At 47.2% G+C, this 21121-nt stretch overlaps 1 protein-coding gene across 1 annotated transcript; it reads left to right on the top strand.

Annotated features, from left to right (window-relative positions):
- Window positions 1-354: 354 nt before the first annotated feature.
- Window positions 355-6779, top strand: LOC149366445 (uncharacterized). The gene is made up of 3 exons (XM_089570835.1): window positions 355-537; window positions 4298-4416; window positions 6111-6779. Exons 1-3 carry the CDS (start codon window positions 355-357, stop codon window positions 6448-6450), a joined length of 642 nt encoding a protein of 213 aa, XP_089426961.1. The 3' UTR covers window positions 6451-6779.
- Window positions 6780-21121: the final 14342 nt, after the last annotated feature.

Below are 21121 nucleotides of genomic sequence, written 5' to 3'. Positions count from 1 at the left end.
CTGGCGTCGCTCTTTCGCGCGGCGGGAAGAGTACGGAGTGGAAGCGGTGAGTCCGATTAGTTTATTCTTCAGCACAGTCTTCTCGCGTAATTTTGGGCCTTCCTTTGCTGTGCAGATTTTGGATGCGTAGCTGCAGTCAAACTAACAATAGAGGCGATGGGAAAAGGCAAGAAACGTGAGTTGGTTTTGTTTTTTCTTTCTTTAGCCGACTAACGTTGGTTTGAGTACCTCCTTGGTTACACTCTTCAGCCGATTTAGGTCCGTTGTAGTACATGTGAAAACCGGACGTAGTACATTTATGGCGCGCGCTGTGTTTCAACAAGCGGCATTTGTGCGTATGCAGTCGGTACAGTTATGGCTCTGCAACTGCGTAGTGATACACGCATATGTGAAAAAGCCTCTCGGGAGACCAAAAAGTCATTGGGACTGCTCGGTCACACAAGTAAACACGCGTTGAAAGATGAACGCACTCGCGAGCTGGTGAAAGGGCCTGCTGTGGTGACTGCTGAACATTCCGTCGAAGCTTCTGGTGTCAATGTTGGTGCTTGTGATAGTAACTCGGCTAGTTCGGCTGCCTTGAGTGCAGGTTCCCGTAGCGCGCATTTGTAAGAGCCCACGCAAGACATAGAAACTGGACTTTGTGCCGAGAGCATTGACTGTGGAGCAGCAGCTATGCAGACACCCCAGTGCGAGGCAGATAACATACAAAATGATTTCCGGATTCTCTGCGGGAGTGGGCAGTTGAGCACGGTATCAAAAGGCGTGCGCTGACAGCTTTGCTGAAGATTTTAAGGAGTCAGTCTGGTATGTAGGGTCTACCAATGGATGGTCGCACAGTTCGGTCACACTATTGGCACCAGGGCACTATTGCCATTTCGGTCTTGCAGATGGGGTGCTCCGTTTGCTCCGTCAAGTAGATAATCCGCCTGCCCCGATTCCGTTGTCATTTAATATAGATGGTCTTCCGCTGTCAAGAAGTTCAAAGATGCAGCTTTGGCCCATTCAGTGCCTTGCTGAAGACTGTGGTGATGAAACACCATTTCTTGTTGGTGCATTTGCGGGGCAGTCAAAGCCAGACTCTTCAAATGAGTTTCTGAGACCATTTGTTTCCGAGCTACAGGCTCTGCTTTCTGACGGCCTCACTGTCAATTCGCGAAAGCCTGGATATCAAACTTTTATTGTTGACTGTGAGTCACATTGGAGGCGTCCATGTTTGGTTTCTGTTCACAAGTTTGAGAAACTGATTGGGGAGTATTGTTGGGCAAGGTGGTACTTCACTCAGGTGTAAACTGCACTCGGGGACAAAGGGCAAGCCGAAAGTTTGTACGATGGTGTCCTCTTTGTTTTGTTCTGCCTTCATGAGCATAGCTTGAACCATGTTGGCCAGTGCTAGCAGTAGAATTATGTCTTGTGTAATAAATGCTGTTGGTGCTTGTGTTTACAGATCACTTTCTGGCTTTGTCATGCAGAGAATTGTAGTCCTTCAGTGCTGTGTATCTGTGGCAATTGTGCTGCTTGGCTCATTCTAATTTTTGACACTGCCATTAGGGTGTTTTATTTAGTTATTTAACTCCTGAAATGAAATTTTACATTATAGTGAACTGTGACAGGGTAACAAAAGCAATAGGATAGGTATAACACATGGCTCTTATATGCATAATTTCCAAAATAAGAAATGAGTGCCTTTCGATACATGCACTGAATAAATATGGAGAAGGCGAATAGTAACCGATTGAAACACTGGGAACGAACCCAGCATAAAGTATTGCTTGGAACGGTGCACCACATAATGTTTTTCAAAAGCAGTACAGCTACCAACAAATAGAACAGTTAAAAAAAATGATGTACTTTCTTAGATACATGATGTGGCTGTAAAAAACGGACCATGAAATATGCACGCTACAATAGGCCGTTCTTAGAAACAAATCTACTAGTAACTAAGTACTTAAAGCGTATTGGCTTTGACACATCTACTGTAGAAACCAGGCCTTTGGCTCAAAGCCTCTGAGGCTACCTTTATCTAGTGGGAGCAGCTTTGCTGTCCTGATGCCGTCCCGTGAGCTTACTGCCAAACAATATCCCATAGGCGCACTCTAGCACCAGTTGTTTAACTCCTGCTGCACATGGAAGCCAGTTTTTTATGTTCAGATCGAGAAAATTTTCCAGAGTGCTGTGGTTCGTTGTGTGTCAGTGACACCTACAGGACATTTATTTTTCATCAAGAGTCGTATTGATGGAGTCTATAGTGTTTCAGAAATACTTACTATTGGCCCCTTGGTCAAGAAAGCTAATTACTGCGTGTGTAAACTTAATGACTCGCATCTCACCGGCTGTCAGTTTGTGCACTGTTGAATGCCACTGGTTCTTTCCAGCAGACAGCAGATCCGGAAACATGCCTTGCACACATAGCATGTTTCTGCATCTGCTGTCTGCTGTAAGAGTGCCAGTGGCATTCAACAATGCACAAACTGACAGCCGGTGGGATGCGAGTCATTAAGTTTACACACTCAGTAATTAGCTTTCTTGACCAAGGGGCCAATAGTAAGTATTGCTGAAACACTACAGGAAACGATCCGGTCGCGATGATTTATGGTGCAACCTGTGTACTTACGACCCATTAGATTAACGCGCTTGCAGAGGTTTGATAAGCGATCCGGAGCTGAAAATAACCCATATATTCTTACTCTTTTTCCTATCTTTCTTGAGTTGTGTGAAATACCGTGTGCGTAGGGAATGACTGCGATCTTATCCTTATCTCTTTACTTTTTCTTCGAGATAAGGATAAGGATTTTTAAGTATTTCGCACAATTTAAGAAAGATAGGAAAAAGAGAAGGAATATATTCGTTATTTTCAGCTCCGGATCGCTTGTCAAGCCTCTGCAAGCGCATTAATCAAATGGGCCGTAAGCACACCGGATGCACCATAAATCATCGCGACCGGTTCGCTTCCTGTGCTCAGGCCGTCGTGTATTCTTTCCTCTTGTCTTGCGGCCATGCATACGTAGGCCCAACCGGCAGATGCCTTAATAAGAGATTGTCCGAGCACAAAGACAATGTGACGCAACGAATCTGAGGCCATCTGGGCATTCACTGCCGAGATTGTAAATGGGCCCCTGAGCTGGGCAACACGAGCGTGCTGCGCGCGTGCGATGACAAAACCACGCGAGAAATCATTGAAGCCGTAAAGATCGTGCATCTTAGAGATTTGTGTCAGCACCCACTAGTAGCTCTTGTAGATGAATTGCGGTTCTTATCGGTAGCTGGATGATCTGAGTTCTCCTTTGTGATTTCTGGTGGCGATGACTGTTTATCAGACTCGGTTGCTCTTCTTATTTTCTTGATGCTGCTGTACATTTATCGAAGTGTCTGAGAAAATAAACCTTCAGTTTTAAGTCAGCGCTGTGTGTGTCTCGTCTACTTTCTTGTCCCTGTGTATAGCTTGCGCCATTCTGCCTTCTCACATTCGTGACCAATCACACTCACATACATTGACTGGCACTCACTCATGACCACCCACACTCACACCCACTCATTCGCACTCAGCCTCACGTCCACTCACACACACAGCCACTCAATCACACTCATCCGCCGCAGTGGCTCAGTGATTAGGGTGCTCGGCTGCTGACCCCAAAGACGCGGGTTCGATTCCGGCAGCGGCGGTCGCGTTTCGATGGAGGCTAAATGCTATAGGCCCGTGTACTGTGCGACATCAGTGCACGTTAAAGAACCCCAGGTGGTCGGAATTACCGGAGCCCTCCACTACGCGTCCCTCATGGTCTGAGTCACTTTGGGACGTCAAACACCAAAAAACCATAAACCCACTCACACTGACATCCGTGAGTGTGAGTGAGGCGATATGAGTGCACTTATGAGTTAGTGTGCCGGCCTTTGAGTCTTTCTGCCACTAGTCAACGTTAAGCGACGTCTATACTCGGTGCCACATGGTACAACTAATGTAGCAATGGATTAATATGCTTGCGCGCTGAAGTTTTGAGGACCTATATTTGATTCTTTTTCGGAAAAACAATATAGGTACCTAGGTCTGTACGCGTACATTATACGCTTTGCCTCAAGAGTGCTATTATACGTATAAAATGTGTGGGCTTCATGGGCAACGGGTCGCAGCGTATTTCAACAGCAGTTGCGCACAGCATTTCACGCAACTCTGCCTTCCCAGGCCAGTCCCCAATGCCAGAGTGTCGTGTACACTTACTGCACTGTGCCCCGGCTCGAGTTCCACTACCGGACGTCGGTGAAAGCCTGTGTGGCGGCCTCCCTGGACCCCCTGATGATGCAGCTGTGCGCCCGGGGCAAGAACAGGTTCGCCTCGCTGGCCGACTGCCAGCACAGCTGCGCCTTCGGGGAGCGCATGAAGGACGCCTGCTTCGAGACGCCGCTCTTCACCGGCTGCAATAGGTAAGTTTGGCAGCGAAAGCTACACCAAGATGCCTAACTTACACTTCGCGTGCCTAGCCGCCGACCTTGAATGACCTTGGTCGAGAAGTGGACCACCCTTTCCCTTTGACCTTACAGTGGGAGTGCAGTAGTGGAAGAAGTCACGAGACCTTAGTGTGATACCACGTGATTATGGTGTGATGGAGTGTGGGTGCGACGTCAGCGCCCAGTGTTGTATATAACCGAAAGCATCGCACCGCAGCTTCCACTGCGGTTAACTCGGTTCGACCAAGTCGAATCGAAGCCTAATTTGTTCCCCATCAAGCGATAATGTCGCTATCTTATTGGCAGCTTCAATTCGTTCTCTCTCTGATAACGTGGGGGCTCACACTTTTAAAGCAATAAGAATAGCTGTAGTCCAGTATCCTTGATTGCATTTTTACACAATTGATAGTTCGTTTCTGGTGCAAGCATTGTTTTCATTGTTGTCCTGTCATGTCGTTACCGAAAACTACAGCATTCCCTGATTCTGGAAATTTATGCTGTTGAGATGCCGTCCCTCAGAATTCAAAAGCATGAGAATAGAGGGTACAAGCCTGAAAGGCATTTTTTTCCCCGCCCACACCACACACCTGGCACTTCGAGGCACTCACGGAATTCGACGCGTCTATGCACCTCTATTCAAGTAAGCTCGTTAATAGAGAGCAGTCTGTAATAGCACAGCAGCTGATCGTGAACTACTTCCCCACGTGGCAATCTTTCACCTCACCAGCCTTCGTCAAAATGTCTTCTTCGGTGGGGAGGAGCTTACGTAATAGGGACTTCAGCTGACAGATCCAGAAAATGCAAAAACCTGCACAACAGACCAACCCGAGCTCTGCATTGTAAAAACCGCTGGCCAACTCTACACCAGAGAACAAGCCTTGGCTGGTGCATGTTTAGCTAGGGCGCAGGGACGCACCCAGGCTTTCCTGGTGTCCGTGTCTGCAGACAAGCATATGGGATTTCCCGTACATTCGGCCTGTTTTGTCTATTTCTGGTCCTCTTTCCGTGTGATATATAACGGACACCACACAATGAAGCTGCTGCGGTGTCCAAGACTTTTGCTTTCTTCTGTGTGCTAACAGTTCATAGCTAGTACAATGTCGTCGTGCATTCATTTCGGCGTTCTAATTTTTTTTACGTCGCTCGATTTCCGCGACCTGGCCAAATTCTAGTTGGCGTGCACAGTGAAGAGCGAGCCAGACTGAAAATATCTTACCATCATTATCATCAGCCTGACTACGCCCAAAGCAGGGCAAAGGCCTCTCCCATGTATCCCTAATTAACCCTGCCCTTTGCCAGCTGCGGCCACCCTATTCCTGCCAACTTCTTAATCTCATCCGCCCACCTACCATTTTGCCGCCCCCTGCTACGCTTGCCTTCTCTTGGAATCCACTTCGTTACCATTAAAAACCAGTGGTTATCTTACCTTCGTATTACATGCCCTGCCCAAGCCCACTCCTTCCTTTAGATTTCGACTAGGATGCCATTAACCCGCGTTTGTTCCCTCACTCACTCTGCTCTCTTCCGATCTCTTAACGTTACACCTATCATTTTTCTTTCCATTGCCCGCTGCGTTGTCCTTAACTTAAGCTGAACCCTGTTCGTCAGCCTCCAAGTTTCTGCCCCATAGGTGAGTACCGCTAAGGTACCATGCGGTCTGCCTTTTGCAGGGAAGACATGAGGGATAGCTGGAGCTTCTCTTCGGGCACGTGTCCGGCGAACGGCAGCGCCGTCTTTGCCTCTGCCGCCGAGTGCGCCTCCCAGTGCGCCGGCTACCGCGCGCAGCGCCACCCTTCCTGCGGCAAGCATCGCGCCGTGCCCTGCAAGCGGCGCCACCTCCGCTTTCCCTACTTCGTACACTTCTCGCTGCAGGAGGGCCGCGCCACCTGCTTGCTAACCTCGGAAGCAGTGGTCGGCGGCCGCCGATGCCTGGCTGGCAGAAACCAGTTCTCTTCGATGGCCGACTGCAACGAGGCCTGTGCTAGGAAGGCGCATAGTGACGGCCGTTGATCCCCGACACTTTTTATGCGAAGCATACTAGCCGCACAACCGAGCTCTTCCTTGCTGCGCCGCGCGCGGCCGCGTAGCTACCACTTGACCTACATCGGCGCACCACGTGATAGGACGTCACAACAGCTGTGAAAGCTGGGGCTCAACTCGTGCGCTCGCTTGCGGACGCGCAGCCTCCACCGGCGGCCTAACTCCCGCTCCTTCCGCTAGGGGCGCTGACGTCACAACAGCTGTGAAAGCTGGGGCTCAACTCGTGCTCTCGCTTGCGGACGCGCAGCCTCCGCCGGCGGTATGCTTCGCATCCTAGGCTTAACCATAAGCTAAGCCAGGCCATTTTTGTATTCATGATGAAGTTTAGCGCCAAAAACGAGGACTAAGTAGGAGAGAAGACACAACACGAGCGCTTTTTCGCAACTAAAACTTTAATGGAAGAACACATGACATATATACCCATCTCGTGAAGTAAATCAAAAAGAAGAAACATACATGATATCGTCAAGATAAACCTTAGAGGGCGATACATCTGAAGAGTGCTGAGGGTGCAAAAGGTACATAAAGGGTGCAAAAACAGGAAAATTCATGGTCACAATCACGAAGGCCAAACCAAAATGGCAAAAAAAAACCAAAAAAGGGGGGAAGGAAAAGATATTAATTCCACGTGTGATCCAGGTATGCCAGCTCTTTTGCTGTTAAAGAAATGGACAGTGCGCTTATGCATGAACTTCCCTGTCGCGAAATATAAAAAGCCTCGGTAATTTCGCGCTGGAGGCGTTCTTTATGATGTGACAGAATTTCAGCCTGCGCATAAAGTGGATTGCATTTTTTCTTGCACACTGGCCCACATTCCGGCACACAATCCGGCTTGCACTCCTTACATCCTTGGCAATGGTCAACCAAATGCGAGGACATCGACCCAGAGAGCGATTTCTCGTGTTCTTTTAGCCGCACGTTTACACAACGCCCTGTCTGACCTATGTAGGTCTTGCCACAGGAGACGGGCAGTTCATATACCACACCCGTTTTGCACGGGATGAATGCCGAAGTATGGCATGTGTTCTTCTTATTTTTATTTTGTCCTCTCTGGTTCCCTATTGTTCTGCTTACTAGGCCGCACACTTTCTTGAGCTTGTTTGGGGCCGAGAAGATTACCTGTACGCCATAGCGCCTGGCCACGTTGGCAAGGTTGTGCGAAAGTTGATGCTTATATGGTATCACCACTTTTTTCTTCTTTATCTTCTCGTCCTTTTCCTTCTTTGGGGCAATACCTTTTACCCAGCGGATAAGTTTTTCGCATGCAAAACCAATTGCGCTGTCCGGATAGCCTGATGACTTTATTCTATTTACTTGTTCATGAAAACTTTTAGCCATGCCGTGCGTGCAGGACTTTACCAGGACTGAACGTAGGCATGAGAGTACAATGCCATTTTTTACAACTTTCGAGTGGCCTGAGGCGCAATGCAGTAGGGGTTTTACTGATCGCGGATGATAGCGCCAGCAAACATGAGTCTGGTTGAAAGATAGCAGCACATCAAGAAACTGCAATTTATCTCTGGCTGGTAATTCGAATGTGAAAACGAGACCATGTACACACTCCCGGAAGACCTTCAAAATATTCACAACCTTGTCGGTGAAGCGTGCACTGTCCACAAATACCAGATAATCATCCACGTACCTAAACACATCAGAACACATGTCGTTCAGACAGCTTTCAAGACAACTGTCCACGCTACTGAGGAAGATGTCGGAGAGTACGGGCGCCACACATGAACCAATACATACACCTGACTTCTGTATGTACGTTTTGCCTTCCCAGGTGGCATAGGACACATAGTGCACGCTTCACCGCAAGGTTGTGAATATTTTGAAGGTCTTCCGGGAGTGTGGACATGGTCTCGTTTTCACATTCGAATTATCAGCCGGAGATAAATTGCAGTTTCTTGATGTGCTGCTATCTTTCAACCAGACTCATGTTTGATGGCGCTATCATCCGCGATCAGTAAAACCCCTACTGCATTGCGCCTCAGGCCACTCGAAAGTTGTAAAAAATGGCATTGTACTCTCATGCCTACGTTCAGTCCTGGTAAAGTCCTGCACGCACGGCATGGCTAAAAGTTTTCATGAACAAGTAAATAGAATAAAGTCATCAGGCTATCCGGACAGCGCAATTGGTTTTGCATGCGAAAAACTTATCCGCTGGGTAAAAGGTATTGCCCCAAAGAAGGAAAAGGACGAGAAGATAAAGAAGAAAAAAGTGGTGATACCATATAAGCATCAACTTTCGCACAACCTTGCCAACGTGGCCAGGCGCTATGGCGTACAGGTAATCTTCTCGGCCCCAAACAAGCTCAAGAAAGTGTGCGGCCTAGTAAGCAGAACAATAGGGAACCAGAGAGGACAAAATAAAAATAAGAACACATGCCATACTTCGGGATTCATCCCGTGCAAAACGGGTGTGGTATATGAACTGCCCGTCTCCTGTGGCAAGACCTACATAGGTCAGACAGGGCGTTGTGTAAACGTGCGGCTAAAAGAACACGAGAAATCGCTCTCTGGGTCGAAGTCCTGGCATTTGGTTGACCATTGCCAAGGATGTAAGGAGTGCAAGCCGGATTGTGTGCCGGAATGTGGGCCAGTGTGCAAGAAAAAATGCAATCCACTTTATGCGCAGGCTGAAATTCTGTCACATCATAAAGAACGCCTCCAGCGCGAAATTACCGAGGCTTTTTAAATTTCGCGACAGGGAAATTCATGCATAAGCGCACCGTCCAATTGTTTAACAGCAAAAGAGCTGGCATACCTGGATCACACGTGGAATTAATATCTTTTCCTTTCCCCCCTTTTTTGGTTTTTTTTGGTATTTTGGTTTGGCCTTCGTGATTGTGACCATGAATTTTCCTGTTTTTGCACCCTTTATGTACCTTTTGCACCCTCAGCACTCTTCAGATATATCGTCCTCTAAGGTTTATCTTGACGATATCATGTATGTTTCTTCTTTTTGATTTACTTCACGAGATGGGTATATATGTCATGTGTTCTTCCATTAAAGTTTTAGTTGCGAAAAAGCGCTCGTGTTGTGTCTTCTCTCCTACTTAGTCCTCGTTTTTGGCGCTAAACTTCATCATGAATAAGATTCAACTCGCCCAACTTTCCACCTTACTACCATTTTTGTATGTCGTACCCTAACGCGGATCATATTTCTGTATTTATTACACTGGGAAGGGAAGCACCCAGCGGATGTGATATAGATACTACGTGCATGTATACAAGTGTCGATAATGTCTAAAAGAACCAGGCGCACGCATGCTTTTTTTTCTCTTCGCTACAGATGCACTTTTTAAAATTTGAGTATATGTTTGGTTACTCATGTAACCTGACCAGAGTTGTCATTTATATCAGCCTTTACACTTCTTTATGGGCGGTATCAAGGCCTGCTTGAATGTAATGAACACTTCTCGCTGCGATCTATTGTGTATAGTATTTGTGTGCAACATTTTGAGTCCGTAATAAAAAAAGCAAAAAAAAAAACGAATATGCATGGCATGTACGATGACTTCGTTTCCGCCATTGGTTACACCTTCGATAATGTTTATCAGGCTGCCAGCACTACCCCAGTCACGGAGTGTTGAACACCAAACCCGTCATGATGATAAATTGTTCCAGGTGGTCGAAATTTCCGGAGCCCTTCACTAGGGCGTCAGTTACGTAAAACCGTAACGGAAACTTGCACGGATTCCCAGGCCGCGTACCGCCGCTACCTAAAGGGCGTGGCGACGCCGGCAACACATCGTATTCTTGCCACAGTCACCTCTCTCGACCGAACGCTTACTCTGTCGTGGGTCCCTGGGCATGCCTCGATCCCCGTTAATGAGCGCTTTCATGCGCTGGCCCAAAGCCACCTAGACACTTAAGGCCTGCGCGCTCCCTCCGTGACGTCACCCGACTTGACCCAACCGCCGCTGCCCGCGTCTCCTCCCGTGCAGGTGCACGCGCGTAGTGCGGGCGGTACTGATGTGGGGTAAAATTTTGGCGACTGCTATTAAATTGCATTGGGCTAAAATGAAGGTTTGCGTTGAATGGATGGGTTTTTATTGTATTAATAAAGGGATTCCTGGAATATTTTTGTGGTATATGTTTCACGTAGCATACCTAGATATGAAACTTCCGTAAAAGAAACGCCAGGGATCGTAAGGAACAGTGGTCACAAGACTTTATTCACATATTTACAAATTATATACATATTTACAAATGGCAAGCTTTTTCCGTTCGTGCGCCAGCCCACACGATTCTATTAAAGATTCTATTTTAAGGTTTGAAATGTAGCTCGAGCGCATACCTGAAAAGCAGCGGAGGAAAAAGTCCTTCAGGGACCAAAATATTGCCCTTTCTTTTCACTTTTTTATTTCAAGTTTGAACCAAGTTCAGTGCAGCTACTTGTATGCGACACTGCGCACCCATGTCATAGACGCCTTTATTCGTTGCGCAAATGCATAGAATCGCTTCAATTACCTAAATATACTGAGCGTTCTTTAGCCAACACACTACGCACACTAAATATAGTCGAAACGCTGAATCAAGATGCAAGAATATATCTCGTTAGTGTGTATATGCTGTCTGCAAAATTCGATGATATTCATAGGCATATTTATTTAACCATGACATGAACGCCCGCCCTGAACTTGAAAATTTGTATCTTTCAACCACACAAGAACGCTGCCTGGTACATAAGAGAAAAAGATACATTTACTGATACCAGCAGTCTAGGGCAAACATCGCGTCCCATGAATCTTAGAACAGCACCTTGTCCATATTTTAGCACCGTGATAAATTATTACACTTGAACGATTGCTTCGATGCGCAGACACAACGTACAGTACCTTAGAATCTCGCACAGTCCGTATGTCGACGTCGTCGCGGCGAACAGCACGCTCCCACGTAATCCTACGGGAGTCTTTTGGGAACGAAAACGCACGCACTTTTGGCCCGTTGTCATAGTTTCCTCTACAGTTGGGCACGCAGTAGCGACCCATTGCTTCAACAGCAGGTCACGACACTCAAAGATTTAGGTATCACGATGACAAGCAATTTCCTAGCCAGCACTCACGAACGCAACAGCAATAAAACGCAGCAGCGCACGCTGACATGTCCGGCTACACGACTACGGAAGGGTGCAGAACTGGTTGAGGGAAGAAAGGAGACGTCTCAGTGTCGGAGGAATGCGGAGGGGTCAGCGGTCAAAGTGGCTGACGTCAGAGCGGGGGGAAAGGAAAGCGCGCAGGCCTTGAGAATTCAAGATGGCGCTGGCTGGCCCGAGAACTCTCCTCCCGGGCCCCGGATGATCAGGCACCCAACCCTGCGAAAGAGGCCCCATCGGTCCTCTCTACATATCACCACATCACAACATACTAAAAACTCAGCCGCATGACACTGCCACCACCCCACAGTACCTTGTGGCCCTCCTCCAGCGCCACATGGCGACAATTACAGACAGGATGTTTTATTTCCCCCCACCATCTCTCATGCTTTCACCGCACCTTTCCTCCTGATTGTAACACCTGTGGCGTGCCCAGATCCACACTTTTCCACTGCCGCCGCGGTGGCTCAGTGGTTATGGTGCTCGGCTGCTGACCCGAAAGACGCGGGTTCGATCTCGGCCGCGGCGGCTAGAATTTCTTTGGAGGAGAAATTCTAGAGGCCCGTGTACTGTGCGATGTCAGTGCACGTTAAAGAACCTCAGGTGGTCGAAATTTCCGGAGCCCTCCACTACGGCGTCTCTCATAGCCTTAGTCGCTTTGGGACGTTAAACCTCACAAACCAAACCAACACTTTTCCACTACCTTTCGGAATGTCCTTCCCCAAAGGCAGTACCCCCCATCCCCAATCCCACTCATTCTTCCTGGGAGGCTGCTTTACGGACCGCTCAGCCCGCCGCCCAGAAATAGCTGGTGGATCGGGCTTTACGTGAAGCACAAGCCCGTGGACTCCTGGACCAGTAGGAGACCACCCTGGAAGATTTTTTTTGTGTGTAATAAAGTTGTTTTCATCCATTCATCCACTGTGCCACCGCGGCGGGTAGCGCTCAGATGATGTTCTGAGAGCGGCGTATAGACAAAAACTTGTTTGAAAAACTTTCGCTAGCTGACGAAAGCCATGCGTAAATTTGAACATAGGAAAGCAGTCTGGTTGCAACTGGTATTATAACGAGTCTTCAAATTACAAAACCAGCACTTGTTGTTATGTTCGATAGGATGAGTGAGAATATAGTTGCTAAGTACGGCGGGTTGAATGGTCGGTTTGGTGGATGTGTCTGCTTTAGAGGAATACTTTTGTACCCGGATGGAGGGATTGCATCTTTTGTGTGGGAATGTGGGCGGATTCCCGGAAACGAGGCCCCTAATGTTTTTGAAGCGAAAAAGCTCGCTCCCCAGCTGCGCTTCGCGTGAGCCGTCGGAGCCGATATTTGCCATAGCTGCGCATGCGTGAAACCTAGTGATGTCACACGCGGCACAGGTAAATAAATAAAAAATAATCAGTGCGCCAGAGAGAGAGAGAGAAAACTTTATTTACAAAGGAATTCGGGGCACGCCCCAGGGTCCCCGCACGACCCCACTGCAGTCAAGTGTTTATGTTCCTGAGGTCCATAACACTGGCAGCACGGCCGGTGGCGATGGTCGTGAAACACTCATATCTCGGTGCACACACGAACCGCGCCGTAAAGGAAGGAAAATGAGCAGAAAATTGGTTTTGAGGAAAGTAGAGAGAGAGAGAGAGAAAAAGTTTATTTGAAGAGGAATTCGAGGCACGCCCCAGGGTCCCTGCACGACTCCACTGCACTCAAGTGTTTGTTCCTATGGTCCATAACACTGGCAGCCCGGCCGGTGGCGATGGTCAGCACGGCCGGGTCCTCCGAGCGCAGCAGGGTCTCCCAGTCTTCGCAGGTCTTGAGGTTCTCTAGGTCCCGCGGGGGAGGGTCCGCCGGGCAGAGGGAAATGATGTGGAGGGAAGAAGCGAAGGGTTCTGGGCATAGCGCGCATGCCGGAGTAGCAAAGGAGCGATGATAGTGGGCTAGGGTAAGGGGTGAGGGCAGAGAGTGTGTCTGTAGTCTGCGCCAGAGTATTGCTTGTTTGTTATCTAAGGAGGAGTGGTGCGGAGGGTAGAGCTGGCGTGAGGCTCTGTAGGATTCCGTCAGCTCGCTGAATGGGTGCATGCGCTCTTTCGTGAATCCCCGGTCCGAGGCCACCTGAGCCCGGTTTAAAGAAACTCGGGCTAAAAGGTTGGCGGCCTCGTTTCCGGGATTCCCGCAGTGCGCAGGCACCCATATCAGCTCCACTTGGCGGGGTGGGGGTGCATCGGGCGAGTCTAGTATGCCAAAAGCAGGGACATGGACTCGGCCTCGAGCAAAATTTTGTATCGTAGTTTTAGAATCACTTAAATTGTACCGGGATTCCGTGCAGGTGATAGCAAGTGCAATGGCGGCTTCCTCTGCAGCCTCAGGGGAGGTGTCTGGAGGGTGAGGTAGTGTGAGGAGGGCGGATAAAGAGGAGTCCACCACAGCTGCTGTCGCTTCTTCACCCGTGCAGGCAGCGTCCACCTATACGACGTTCGGCTCGGAGCCGTACGCTCGATGGAGTGCCTTCGCACGGGCTCTGCGGCGCTGCTCATGGTGGGACGGGTGCATATTCGTCGGGAGCGGCCTGATGAGCTCTCGGTGAATGGGTCGTGGGATGGCGATGAGAGTTGGGTCGTTGGCCGGTATTCTGATTCCGAGGGAGTCCAGGATACACCGACCTGTGGAGGTTTGCGTGAGCCTGATGTATTGGGCCTGTCGGTGGGCCTCCACCAGTTCCCCGATCGTGTTGAGGAGGCCCAGGCCTAGTATTCTGCCTGTGGGTGTGTTGAGGGGAAGATGAAGTGCTACTTTGAATGCCTTGCGAATCAAAGCATCCAAAGCGTTTATGTCATGTTTGGATAGCTTTATGTAAGGGGTAGTGTACAACACACGGCTGAGGACAAAGGCATGAATGAGGCGACATAGGTCGCGCTCCTTCATTCCTCTATGATGTCCCGAAACCCTGCGGATGAGGTGCGATATCGTGCCTACAACCTGCTTGAGTTTCTTGCGGGTGGTGGTGTTTTTGCCATCGTTCTGGATGTGCAGGCCCAATACACAGAGGGTGCCAACCTCAGGTACCGGGTCACCATTCAGTTCAGTGGTAATGGGGGAGCGGGGGCAGCGGTGGTTCTTAGGCCGGATGATAAAGAGTTCGGACTTCTCTGGGGAACAAGACAGTCCGATGGTCCGGGCGCGTAATTTTGGGTGAGTGTGGCTGCTTCCTGTAAGGTGTTCTGTGTGCCGCCGTCACTGCCGTGGGTGGTCCACGGGGTGATATCGTCGGCATAAAGAATGTCTTCAGGTGGAGAATAGTTGCCAATTTTCGGGCGAGGGGTATGAGGGTAATGTTAAACGGAAAGGGGGAAAGGACGGACCCTTGAGGGGTGCCGATACTCTGAAGCGTGTAGGAGGTGGAACACAGAGGGCCGAAGTGTATCTCAGCCGTGCGGTCAGTGAGGAATGCTTGAATGTAGGCGTACGTGCGCACACCCACATTCAATGGGGACAGGGCAGTCATGATAGCCTGATGTTCAATGCGATCAAAAGCTTCGGAAAGATCCAAAATTAAGACTGCCTTGGTGTGACCTGGAAAAAGCTGGTCGAAAAGGTTGTATGTTTGTTGCAGCATGGCGTCCTGTGGGGATAGATATGGGGGGAAATCCCACCATGCTATGCGGGTAAACATTGTTGTCTGCAAATGACGCCTGTCTCTCTCATATCTCGGTGGATACCTGAACCGCGCCGTAAGGGCCTTAAGGAAAATGAAATGAAATTAAAATTGGTTTTAAGGAAAGGAAATGCCTGTCTCTCATATCGTTGTGTACACCCGAAAGGAATGGGCACCGCAGTACATTTCTACAAAGCACCCTTCTAAGACAGAACCGTATTCAAACACGCGCGTCTCCTCCTCCGCCTCCGTACAGGCAGTGCGTGGACGGCCGAACGCCTCCACCGTTATCGTGGTGCTCCCAGTGCACTGTGCGCCAACTGCGACACCCATGACGTCAAACCAAGCACAACTGCAGCTTTTCGCTTGTATAACCAGGCTGAACCAGAGCTAAGCCACTGCCTAATTTTTTAACCCGAGGTTTTTTAAACCGGGCTCAGGTGGCCTCAGATTCATGAAGGAGCGGGGCTCCTGCCGGTCCAACTCGCACAAAGGTAATCTGAGCTCCTGGCCACCAGGGTCTACGAGGCAATGAGGCCGCTGATGCGGCCGCCCGAGCGCTCACAAACCGGGCTCCTGATCCTAGCTCTCCTGGCTCAGAAGCTCATAAACCGCTTCTGCGGTTCCGCGAAATCTTAATGCATTACTGCGATAGACTCCGCCAGCCGATAACCTCCGCCAGCCCAGGAGAATGAAAAATAAGTTGGGTGCAGCTTCCAACTGTCCCCAAGCATAAAATCATAAAGAGACACATGGTGTACTTGAACTAGGAAAAATTTTAGGCTTGCCTTTCTCAACTCCAGAACACAACAAGAGTTATACCGAAATGGTGACCCGCCTTAACAGTAGCGAGATGTGCCAATCGCCGGAGACACGTTCAATTGAAATACAGCAACAGGACTGGCGCAAAACTTTGCAGATTAACACACAGACGACAACGAAGCGACTGCAAAGACGGCACTGCGCAGTGCGGCGTACCGCGATGACAGAAGTAACACGTGCGGCGCACCCGTCGGACGGATACAAAATCATGCTGACAACAAGCTTTTTTTAGGCAAAGTTGACATGTACAGATTGCAATTATCTGTGGGTGAAATAAGTGGATGTTTAATTTACTTGACTCTGATGAAGAAAGTGGACGATCTTGAAAATCGATCTCGACGATGCAATCTGCTCTTTTATGGAATTAAGGACGAGGATGAACGCGAGTCACAACCAATTTCTGAAAAACTTGTCCTAGATTTGTGTAGATCTACTCTGGGAATAGACCCCAGAATCGAAAGAGCCCATCGCCTCGGACGGTTCCGTTCAGAAGGAACTCGCCCAATAATTGTTAATTTTAGTTCATTCAAAGAGAAAGAGGCTGTTCTGTCAAATGCGAAGAAATTGAAAGGAAGTTCTACTAGCATTTCAGAGGACTTCTCTGAACCAGTACGAAACAAGAGGAAAATGCTATGGGACTACGCCAAAACTTGCAAGGGACCCAATGGCAAAGCACATCTGAAATACGATGTCCTTTACTTGAATAATGTCAAGTACATTTACGACGAATCTCAGGGGCAGGTAGTTCGAGCCTCTTGACAAGTTAAGCCGGATCACTCTGTTTTGTCGATTCTAGTACTAAACTGCAGAAGTATTAAGAATAAAGTGGACAAGCTACATGGTCTAATTGACATGGCGAGACCTTCCGTTGTGATCGGATGTGAATCATGGCTGGATGGGGATGTTAGCGATAGCGAAGTTTTTCCGAGTAACTATATCAGCTATCGAAAAGATCGAGACAGGCACGGAGGAGGCGTATTTATACTGGTGGACGTCTTAGTTAGTTCTCGTAAGATGGAAATTGATGTTGGGACATGTGAGGCAGTATGGGCTCAAATTAGACTTTTAAATGGTAAATTACTATCAGTTTGCTCGTTTTACAGGCCACCTGGAAATCAGCTTGAACCCATCAGCGACCTAACTGATATGATTGAAACTGTTAAAACAGACTGTTTAGTTGTTGGAGGTGACTTTAACATTCCTGAATTAGACTGGAGCTCAGGATGTCTTCCGTCTAGAGCCAATTCCGCAGTAGGCAAAGAATTGTTAAATCTGTGCAATTCATTTAGCTTATCCCAATTAGTGCTGCAGCCAACCCGTGGCAACAATGTTTTGGATTTATTATTCACTAACCAACCATCGGCAGCTTGTTCTACCCTTGTAGTGCCCGGTATCAGTGATCACAGTTGTGTTTTAGCGGAAATGAACTTTCAGTATGTTAAACTTGAAGACTGTGGCAATCGGCGCATTTACAGTTACCGAAAGGCAAATTTCCCCGAGATAGCCCGGGCACTTGAATCCTATGTCGATGTGTACGAAACATTGTCTGATTCACTCAGCGTTGATGAGCTGTGGCGCACACTGACAGCCAAACTTTTTGATTTGCGTGAGCAGCATGTGCCGTCATGGGTGATGACGAAACGTCGCAGCAAAAGCAAGCCATGGTTCACAAAAGCGCTGCGCAGAGTCGTTGAAAAGAGGCAACAACTATATGCGCGCTTCAAAAGAAATCCGTCGGAAGATAACATGGATCAGTTAAAAAAGATTACAAAGGATATGAATGCTTCGGTCAAAGAGGCTAAATTTACCTACTTTCAGTCTTTCGACATGCGTATCCAGGATCGCCCTAAAGAATTTTGGCAGTACATAAAAAAAAACAGAAAGGATGAATTGTCTATCCCGCCACTCGATCACAACGGAAGTATCGTTCATGATAATCTGGAGAAAGCCAAGTGCTTTAACACGTTTTTCAGCTCAGTTTTTTCTGCTGAGGACAGCAATAGCCCTGCCGATTTTCGCCTTGCCTTGAACTGTACGGAACCCATGGAGAACATTGAATTTGATCAGCGAGGAATTGTGTCGCTCTTAGAACGCTTAAAAGATAACAGTGCCACCGGTCCGGACGGCTTACCCACGATCCTGCTCTCTTCTTGCGCTTTTGCGTTGTCAAGGTACCTTCAAATTCTTTTCACAAAGTCATTACAGGAAGGCTCCTTGCCTGATGAATGGAGGCTTGCTAATGTTGTACCTATACATAAATCGGGACCTAGGAATGTTGTTTCAAATTATCGACCAGTGTCCTTGACCAGTGTATTATGCAAAGTTTTAGAGCATGTGTTTTATACTAGTATTATGAATCATCTTAGTATACATTCATTATTAAATACTAATCAACATGGCTTTCGCAGTGGTTACTCGTGTGTCACCCAGCTTACCGAATTTGTACATGACCTGTCAAGTGCTTTAGATAAGGGATATTCTGTTGACTGTATTTTTCTAGATTTTAAGAAGGCCTTTGACGTTGTATCACATTCCTTATTAATACAAAAATTATACTGGTACAACATAAATGAGAACGTTATTAGGTGGATAAAAGAATATTTGAGCGTTAGGCGTCAATGTGTTGTTGTCAACGGGAAACAATCGCATGAGGTGGCTGTAACATCAGGGGTGCCTCAGGGATCCGTCTTGGGCCCATTACTGTTCATAATTTACATGAATGACATCTTTTCAGGTATTTCTTCATACATGCGTCTTTTTGCGGACGATTGTGTATTGTATAGAATTATTAACGATCAAAGTGACTGCGATGCATTACAACAGGATTTGTGTAAAGTGGCCCAGTGGTGTGAGAGCTGGAGAATGCATATTAACTTACAAAAATCTGTACATATGTGTTTCACTAAAAAGAAGGTTCCCCATATTTTCACTTATAACATAAATAATAGCAGACTGCTTTCAGTGTTGGAATTTAAATATCTTGGTGTATATTTAACAAGTTCAATGTCTTGGCATCGTCACGTGCATTTCGTTACTGCCAAAGCCTGTCGTGTTTTAGGTTTCCTGCGACGTAACGCTAAACTTTTCCCTTTAAAGACTAAAGAACTGCTGTATAATACAAACGTTAGAAGCATACTTGAGTATGCTTGCACTGTCTGGGATCCGAAAACCTTGCTTGACGTTCAAAAGCTAGAAAGAGTTCAGAATTTGGCCGTTCGTTTTGTTTTCAATAACTATGGGCGATATTTTAGTGTAACGAGCGCGAAAAAATCTTTGGGTTGGGACTCACTTCAAAAACGTAGGAAAGTACTGCGTTTAAAATTATTTCATAATATATTTCATTCTAGAACTGGAATAGACAGAACCAAATATATAGCCAACCCTGATTACGTGTCTTTACGTAGAGATAATTCACTTAAAGTTAAAGAATACAGGTGCCGGACTGACCTTTTTAAAATGTCTTTTTTCCCCAAAACGGTTTCGGAATGGAACAAGCTGCCTGAGGAAGTAGTGTCCATATTATCAAATGATTCATTTTCTTCCATGCTGTGACATTTTTTTGTGTATAATAATTCCGTGTTCTTTCTATCTCATTGTTATCTTTTTTTTTGTAACCACCTGCACGCGGTGGCATTTGTGTACTTTTTCTTCTACCCCCCCACTGTAATGCCAGCCAATGGCGCTGTGGGTATGATGATAAATAAATAAATAAATAATTTTCGCTCAGATACAGATGAATTCCACATTACAACTGAATTTTTTTAGAACTATTTCTTTTATCGTCGTTCTCGCAGGCCTCGCGTCCGTCCGACCAACATGAAGCATGCGCCGGAAGGACGTGCGCGAAAGAGGCGACGAAATAAAAACTATGCAGACAGGCGCAGGCGCTCACATCATACATTAATATTAAGGCGAAAGCATTTAATGCCTCATACTCGCGGATATGACTAGTCATTACTAGTCACAAGTGACTAACTAGTCATTAACCACGTCATCAACTAATTAGTCATGACTAACTAGTCATTAACCAGTCATCAACTAATTAGCAATAGCTAGTTAGTCATCAATTAATCAGTCATGACTAACTAGTCATTAATAAGTAATCGACTAATTAGTATTAATTCGTAATAACTGATGAGCCAGTACTATAAGCATTAACCAGTCATAATTAGTCATAACTGGTTGGTCATTAAACAATCATGACTAGTTAGTCACGGAAAAGCCTTTCGCCTCGGGCACTTTAGATCGTCAAAGTGCCCCCTGAATTTTTTTAGCCCGGGTGTGTTATACATCCTGAATTTTTTTTAGCTGGGACGTGTGTTATACGAATATTCAGCGAATTCGGAACGGATCGTGCATGGTGGCCGAAGAGTTGCCAAGCAAGATGACCAATGGTCCTCCTATTTAACTGCATTCAGCACGGTATCCAAGTTATTTCCTATCAAGGAAACAGGGTGCTGGCCAAGTGTGATGGCCACCAAGAGGTTTCCAAGACGTGTCCAATGATAGGTCATCGGCCAGTGCTGCTTGGAGCTCACAATTCAATATTTTTGTGCAAAAGTATGGAATACAGTACAACTCGAAATTGCCACATCTTATGCATTTTTGTAAAGAGTCGTTTTTTAGAAATCGCTAGGTTGGCTTCCCGAAGTCGCATATGTCCCTGATAATAGTTCCCGGGAGTAAAAGGGGCATAAAGTGGCGAGCACTTATGTGATTTCTTTACAGATGCCTGTCTGCGTTATAAGACTCTAACTAACCTTCAGCCATTACTGCACAAATTTATTTATTTATTTATTTAGAATACCCCTACGGGCCCTCGTGGGAAGGTATTACATAGGGGGGGGGGATACAAAAATAGAAAATCTGTTAGTCCAATGTTTGCTTTAACGAATGCTGAAACTATTGTTGGTTAACCTCAGTACCTATATGTGATGGCAGGTTATTCCAGTCTATTATAGTGCGAGGAATGATTGATTTCGGGTAAAGCGATGAACGGCACGTTATGCGTTTTATTTTGTTAACGTGGTCACGGCGAGGATAGGCTGCAGGGTGTGGCAAGAAGTAGTCAT

Source organism: Amblyomma mixtum, chromosome 1, assembly GCF_055824585.1.
Source record: "Amblyomma mixtum isolate Tamu chromosome 1, ASM5582458v1, whole genome shotgun sequence".
Taxonomy (NCBI): Eukaryota; Metazoa; Arthropoda; class Arachnida; order Ixodida; family Ixodidae; genus Amblyomma; species Amblyomma mixtum.
Note: the sequence above shows the minus strand (reverse complement) of the source record. Positions and strands in the feature narration are given on the sequence as shown.